Raw genomic sequence first — 8,044 nt, 5'->3', positions numbered from 1 at the left:
AAATTTAGAGCAATATTATTCCAAAGTCTTCGCAAAACTGCACTGTAATGGTAACTAAGTAAGAATAAGTGCATCGTAATGAGTCTATTTCATTATAGTTTTATGTTATAAAGAATAGTTTCCCTATCAACAAGTTTCTGTGTTGGAATTCTAACTTTCAAGGCCTAACAGCAATAGCTGTAAATACAACAAAAAATACGATCGTGCAAAAACAAATAAAGCTAGCACAAACAAACATAGACAAATAAAAAAATATGAGAAAATAATCAAACACTGGCAAATAAACAGAGTATGATGCAGGTTAACACATTTATACAAAGACAAAAAGAAAAATTAACATACAAAGACAAAAATTAAAATATAAAGGGTTAAATTTCTAAATACAATATTTACATCACATTCCATGAATTCATAGAGTAGAAAGGTCTATTCAACAAGCACCTATGTACACAGGACTTCAACCTATTTATTGGCACCTTTCTCGCCTCCAATGGTGGCTTATTAAATATGTTGACGCCATTAAAAAGCTAGTTTTAGAGCTCACACTCAAGCTGTACCTTGTGTAATCTAATTTATCTTTATTTCTAGTGTTAAAAGAATGTATATCTGATCTAGTCTGATAAAGATCTATATTAGATCTAAGGAAGATCAGTTTTGTAAATGAATAGACTGTAAACTGACATTACCTTTAACTCTGTAAATAGTGGCCTATATGATTCCTTGGTATTTTTTTTTTAATGTTACCCTCAGTGCCCTTTTTTTTTTATAGTAATATGATGCTATTGACTAGTGTTGCATTTCCCCATATATGAATTCCGTAGTTAATGTAATTTTCAAATAGTGCAAAGTATACTGTATGTTATTATTATTATTATTATTATTATTATTATTATTATTTGAATATAAAGGAACAGAACTAATTCTTATATATTACTGGTATTTTGAAGCTGAAGGGCCGATGCTAATCTTCTGCAAAATCATGTCAACACAAGCAGATTGATTTGTTTTATTTCACATGCAACAGTTTACAGCAGAATGCAGGAGAGAGCAGTCGCGTGTGCACAACTCGCTAACACAGTATAAAGGCTATTGGCCTGAGGAAGAATACAGTAAGAGAAGATGGAACAGTGGTTACAGAAAGAGACATCAGGAAATGATAAAGTAAGTGAATTAAGTAGAGAGGAAAGGAATAATAATGCAGGCTTGAATCAAGTAGAAGTAGAAATAGAGAAATGAACAAGTGACAGCAATAAAATTAGTACTAACATTTGAACGTTGGAACAGTAATTGAATAAAAGGTCAAAGAACAAATAGGCAAATAATTCAATATGATAATTTATAGAGAAAAACTGAAATTGAGAGTTTAGTGAATAGTAGTTAGAGAATAAGGGGGGTGTGAAAGGAGTACCATATATAATATTAGATATATTAGGATTAATGAACAAATAGAGAATAGCACATGAAATGTAGGGAAATACTGAAGGGGAGATTGACCAAGTAACAAAAAAGATACATAGCATAATTGGAAGTATGTGTGTAGACGTGTACTGCAAATAATGTGTTATTGTAATAATATGTTAATGGTGGCACCGGATACAGAAATGTGAGGTACACTATTACATGTAAAGAAGTGCTGTGAAGAAATATATATCATATCATATTTCACATGTAATCTGTTTTTAATTTGGAAATTTATAAAATAAAGTGTCACATTCAGTTAACAATCTCCGAATCTGTAAATGGCTTAATTTCTGCTATATGCAATTATGCATACAGTTAAGTACAGACAGAGCACTCTTGGTCTACTGCGCACGCTATCAACATTGGAAACGTAAATCACGTGACTCTGGTATGCTGCAGACGATTCTGTAGTGTTTTTTATATGTGGGATCTTGCTTGTGATTCATTGTACAGACTATATTCATAGTAAGATAATAAGTTATGAACCGATTATAACCATAGTGACGATGAATTACTGCTGTTGCTATGGATACAAAGAAAAATACGTGAAAGGAGAAAACATATAGTTTAGTTCTTAACACGTAACCTCACTTGTAAATTTCATATTTAAGACTTAGTTTCTGGTTCTCACATAATTTAAATGATTTATCATCATAATTTATCCTTCATTTTTATAGTTTTTCTAGAAATCCATTCCAGGATATCTTTCTCTCTTCCGTGACCCTTTTCTAAAACAATGCATAATTTTTCTTCCAGTTCTGAAGTTTTTATGCATTTTCTGTAATTAGTCTTCCTTGATCCCTACTTTTCTTTAGTTCTTGTAATTTCTAAGTTCAAAATGGACATTGCTGAGCATAGACCCCTTCCATTTGTAAACCAAAGATAAAAATATAACATTTAAACCAACACACTTGTAGTTTCATTTCCTAGACTGGGTGATGTATTCTACATGCCTATGTATCCCTGAACCCCTGATAGAGCGCAATTTTTTTTTTTTATTGTACGAATGTATTTCCTTAGTGAAATTTCCCCTTCTTAAGTAATCCCAAAAGTTTTCTTATTTTTAATTCTAGAAACATACTGATGTTACAAGTTACTTTGGAGTGTTCATTCAATATTAACCATTATCTTTTCATATTAATGATATCGTTAAGGCTGCTTTCCAGTTTAGACAAAATGGACTAGTAAAACCAATATTTTGTTCATGATTTTTCAAGATGTCGATAAATCCTGTTCTTTGATTATGCTCACGACAAAATTATCAGTACCGACTTAATAACATGACATGTATCTCCCAAATTTTACAATTTGTAAAAGTCCATATCAATATAAAAATAAATGTAAAAGACGTTCAAAATTTCTGAAAATAATTTGTTTATAAAAAAGAAAATTCTGAAATTAAATAACAGAATAGTATATAAGAAATAATAAAGAACTGTAAGTGAAAAAAGTCTGAAAAAATTGGATAAATTTCTGTTCTTAGTTAGGGTGAGATGTGAAGAGAAAGTGAAGTTATAAACTTTGCATTGCTGTAGCTGTAGGTTACAGATAAAATATTACATAATTGTGTAGAAGTCTCGTTGTGTTGCAATAATGATTAAATAAGGTAATGAAAAATATTTTAAATTTAACAAGGTATTAAGAGTACCGGTAAGTTTATGAAGTAGTTATATGATCACCATCAACTAGTTTCGTAGAGGTATAGAAGCAGGGGCGTATATTGCAGGTGTTCAAGGTGTGCACTGGACACCCTGTAAATTCGGTAATCTCATTTTTTTATTTTAAGTTGTTTTATATAATGCAACAATAATTTTAATTTATCACAATTTAAATGCGTGTTAATCTCATTGGCAGTTGACGTATATAGTTCAAGACTAATTTTAATTTATTACCATTTAAATATTTTAAATGCCTGCTGGTTGAATGTGCACACCATCCCCAGAATGGCTTTCGTTTTATAATGTACACTCTGCCTGACGAAGTGGGATGAGTTCTGGTCTGGTTGTTCTGTCTGTACAAAAGAACATCCCCTGCTGAGAGTTACTGCTATAATTCTCTGCATGCGCAAGGTGGCATGGTGGGGATACTCGCTTCTCTCAAGCTCGCAGGTCGTCCTGTATACAGGCAGCTCAACTTGTCAATAGCGTTACAAAATATTGTGTTTGACGTGTGTGTTTACGTGAATTTACTGTGTTTAAGTTTTACTAGGGTTCATAGTTATGTGCCAGCACAGGTGAACAATTTAAATTACTTATTTAATGATAATAGCACTTGGAAATGTACACTGTACAAGATCTTTTGCAAAAGCCATTCTCTTCTCACCCACTAGGAAATTACATATAGTGAATAATGGTAGACCTACCCTGCCACTTCCGAATTTAGTGTAACAATATAAAACAAAAAGCGAACAATACACTAGACATTTTTATATTTCACAATATGAAATTGTAGAATAGTTAGCGAGTTGTGAAACTTCAAACAGGTTATTTTGCTGGCCATGGTTATTGTTTGATCATAAATAATGCAATTTTGAATAACATTATTTGTAGTTGCCTCCTTTCTCCGGCATTTGCAGGGCAGTCATTGAAACAAGATGATTAATTTTTAAGAAGTTGTGGTGCGAGTACTTTGAATAATATTTAAATGTCATTTTCTTTTAATTTTATGTCATTTTTCCATTAGTTTAAGGGCATTTTAATGATCATTTTAAGTAGATTTTTAGGTCATCAACATCCGCCCCATAGTTATTATTTATAAATAATACTAAATTATATATTAAAAATGGCAGTTAATGTTGACCCGATATTTCACTTAGGCCTATAACAATTGTGCGAGATAGATCAACTATATATTTTTAACAGAACACCCAAACTCCAGGTTCAGCATATGCCACTGTATACAAGTCACCTAGAATCAAACTCCACTTTCTCCAGATTATGAAATATGGGTTTTAGACATGTTTCAGTGCAGAATTTTGCAGGAAATGTGATAAACTGCTCATTTGAAGTCAAAGCTGATATTATTTATCTGCCTTAACTTTAGTAATAGTAAAATCACCGTTTTAAGCCTAACTGCACTAATTTTTCGTCTTTCCTGAAAAATCAGATTTTTTGATAAAGTGCAGTTTTATTCTAGGCAACTTGTATATTCGATATATTATTATTATTATTACTACTACTACCATAAAACACTCATAACTGTTCAATCTGTTCATCTCCTTACAATGATGTATACATCAGGCCAGTTTCTCCTTTCGATTCTTCTTCCCCAGCATGTGTTTTATACATTTAACAGTGTCTGATTCATAGTCTTTATAAGCCTGTTTGCACAGTAGCCGGAGCAATGACTGCTACACTGCATTATCCTCTTAGTGCACTATGGATCTGATCTATACCAGACTTGTCAGTCACGACATGTAAGTATTATAAGTAATAATGCATATTAGTAGATGCTGAGTGTGAATGCAATCAGGTAAAAGTCTGACATTTTTTTGCAAGTGTGAGCAATCATTTAAAAGCCATGTTCTAAAAATCAACACACCAATGCAGTACTTTAATTACACAACCCTCTATAACTACAGAGATAGGCTACTGACACTTGGAGCTAATATGGTGATCTTATATTAATAATGGAGCAACAGGAGAATGAGAGTGATAAGAAAAATCGAAGTACATCAAGAAAAATTGCACTACAATTCACAGGAATTGAATTCTGTTCTCTTTGGTGGGGACGAAGATACAGCTGAGTTCTAATCAACACATTGTTGAAAAATCAGAGTTCACTTTTGAAAATATAAAATTTAGGAATGATTTTAAAAACGTGAAGTCTTATTGCACATGTTCACACATTTCCTCTTCACTATGATGTTCTCGAACTCTTCCTCTGCCACATGGAGGGCCTGGGTTAGTCTCTTGGGGCACTCCAGTTCTGCTGCTAGGGCTTTGAGTGCATCAATAGTGCTGAGTGCTTGGTTCAGTGGCAGGGCATCGACCTTGGGCTGCTCTAGCCCTCTCACCTCCTCATCACCCCAGTCACTGCCCACATCATAGCAGGGTGTGGCTCGGCTTCCATCAGAGTCCAGCTCCACCGTGATGCCAGCCACCTCGCCTAGGGATGACACTTCCACTGCAACGTCGTCCAATTCTGTTGCTACATCATCCTCCAGAGCTGCACCTGCCTGCGCCATCTTGATGCCACACATGGTGAAGAGGCGGTGGGCCACTGATGGCTTCACGTCTGCCCAAGCAGAGTGTACCCATGCCACAGCATCAGACACTGACACTTGCTGTGAGAGATTAGTGATACTTGACCCATTCATCCGAGCCACCAGAGACCGCAGCATCCGCCGGCGGTACAGAAGCTTGAAAGCCTGATCCAAGGGTCGGAGACAACTGGCAGAGCTTGCAGGGAGGAACATTAAACTCACGTTGGAGAGTTCAAGTGGTGGATGGCATGGAGCATCATGCAGGAAGAGCAGCACCTTTCTGTTCTCTGCTACCATCCTATTATTGAATTTAGTGGCCCACTGGCTAAAGATGTCTGGGGTCATCCACGACTTACTATTGGTGTACCACTCCACCCCTGCGTCGCTGTCTCTGCAGTGTGTGCAGTAGACCACAACAGGGGGCTCCTTCTCTCCCAGCACATTGATGCACAAAGCCAGCGTCACCCGTTCACTAGGAAGATTACTACCACAGTCTGCCATCTTGTCAGGCACAGTCCTGAAGAAGAGTCCAGTCTCTTCTATGCTGAACACATCTCGAAGAGCATAGCCCTCACATGCAGCGGTCACGCGGGATCGCCAGTCCGCCCCCTCAGCCTCACTTTCCCCAAGAATATCCCTGAAGACAATGTTGTGGCGCTTCTTGAAGCTGTCCAACCAGCCATTACTGGCGTTGAACTTATCTACGTTGAAAAATGCGGCGAACTCTCTGGCTTTCTCCTGTAGGATGGGTCCACTAAGAGGCAAGCCCTTGGTGCGCGCCTCTTTAAACCACTCCCACACGAAATTGTTCACGTTCTCATGCCTCTGTCTTCGTTTCCTTCTTGGGAACTGACCCCCTCCATCCCTCCACTCCCGCAGCAATCTGTCTTTATCTTTCAGAATGTTCTGAATCTGAGTCTTACTGCAATTGAACTTGAGGGCCAATGCCCTCTGAGAAAGTCCGTTCGAGCTCTCCCTGATCACTTCAACTCTCAACTTCAAAGACAGAACCTCACCCTTTTTCTTCTCACTAGAAGCCTTGATTGGTTTAGTTATGTTCCAGACACATTCCTCATGCCTAAGGATATTAGGCCTATTTCCAGTGTCGGCAGACATCACACTTTCACACTTCGTTTGTCATTGCTGTATACAAAAGTAAAGACACGGGGTGAAATTTTCGTAACAATTCACGATTTAAAATATTGCTCTTTTACGGGAATCCTTCTCCCGATAGGCCTAATTTAGTTACCAATGAAAGCTTTCTTTCCATTTTCGCAGAAAGAAGCATCGCCCTGGCGGTCAGACCCTTTTAACTGCGTGCTGATAGCGTTTGTCTGGTTTCATTTCTTCGAACAACGAATGCCCCAACAGAAATCGTCCTATCGATAAAAGCAGGGTTAAGATCGTCATGGTCGCTCAGATTTGGTTATCGGTATTTCATTAAAACAAAATTATTGGATGTTATTGCATATGGATTAACGGTAAGATCAATAACAAAATGTAAATTCATTATTCATCAAATTTAGTTAAGTCTTTGAAATAAAAAACTCTACAAAATATGATATTTGTCATGGAACTTAAGAACGCTCCCGAAATGTACTTCATTTACAAAATAAATATTAATTTCTCAATTTAAACGCAGCAGTCACTCACGCTTAGTAAAATAAATTCACTGTGCTATATTCGATAACACTGTCCAGATATCTAAATGTCAGTCTTTTGTACTGTATTAATCGTAAACTTCGTTCACAGTTAATTACATTATTTAAAAAACTACCAATATACAGACTAATCGTTGCATGAACAATGCATAATAAAATCTGTCACTTCAGTTTTATTCTGTTGACTTTTTTGTACAGAGTCAATGTTTTGGTACAGTACATCCTACCGGCATAGTGTAAATGTACAGTCCAAGCCAAACGAATCGTGCTTTCGTGCTATCAGGTTCAGGGTTGCCACAAGGCAAAAAATGTTCGTACTAAATTTTTCCCTATAAAGATATTAGATCAGAGGTGCTTACGGTGGGGAGGAATCGGACATGCCCTGGGCGAATTGTGCATGTATCGGGAAGGCAAGGAGTTCAGTGGCGTCCACTCAGTCGCTAATCTCCTAGTGAAAGTGTTCTTAACCTATGGTACCTATACTTATTTTTTTGAAAGATGGGACATGACAGGAGCGATGCGATCGGAGAAACAACTGAATGTCACATAGAGTGGTAGGCCTGTTGCTATGGTAACAACGGTTGAGTTGTCAAACTTACCGTTCCCACATGGCGAGTGCTTATAGCTCTCTTGGCGACATTTATTCTGCACACAATGTTAGCATTGGTACGTTTCGTCTTTGATTCTCTGTCGATTTTTGTATTGTTTTCTTATCTTT

The 8,044-nt window shown here is 36.5% G+C and overlaps 1 protein-coding gene across 1 annotated transcript; it reads right to left on the bottom strand.

The window, feature by feature from the left end:
- Window positions 1-281: 281 nt before the first annotated feature.
- On the bottom strand, window positions 282-7,613 carry LOC138701501 (tigger transposable element-derived protein 4-like). The gene is made up of 2 exons (XM_069828452.1): window positions 6,915-7,613; window positions 282-6,808 (listed from the first exon to the last, which is right to left on the bottom strand). The coding sequence occupies exon 2, from the start codon at window positions 6,779-6,781 to the stop codon at window positions 5,273-5,275; it is 1,509 nt and encodes a 502-aa protein (XP_069684553.1). The 5' UTR covers window positions 6,782-6,808; window positions 6,915-7,613; the 3' UTR covers window positions 282-5,272.
- Between the last annotated feature and the right edge of the window lie 431 nt (window positions 7,614-8,044).

Source organism: Periplaneta americana, chromosome 6 (assembly GCF_040183065.1).
Source record: "Periplaneta americana isolate PAMFEO1 chromosome 6, P.americana_PAMFEO1_priV1, whole genome shotgun sequence".
Lineage (NCBI taxonomy): Eukaryota > Metazoa > Arthropoda > Insecta > Blattodea > Blattidae > Periplaneta > Periplaneta americana.
The sequence above is the reverse complement of the archived record's forward strand: the minus strand, read 5'-3'. Positions and strand labels throughout refer to the sequence as shown.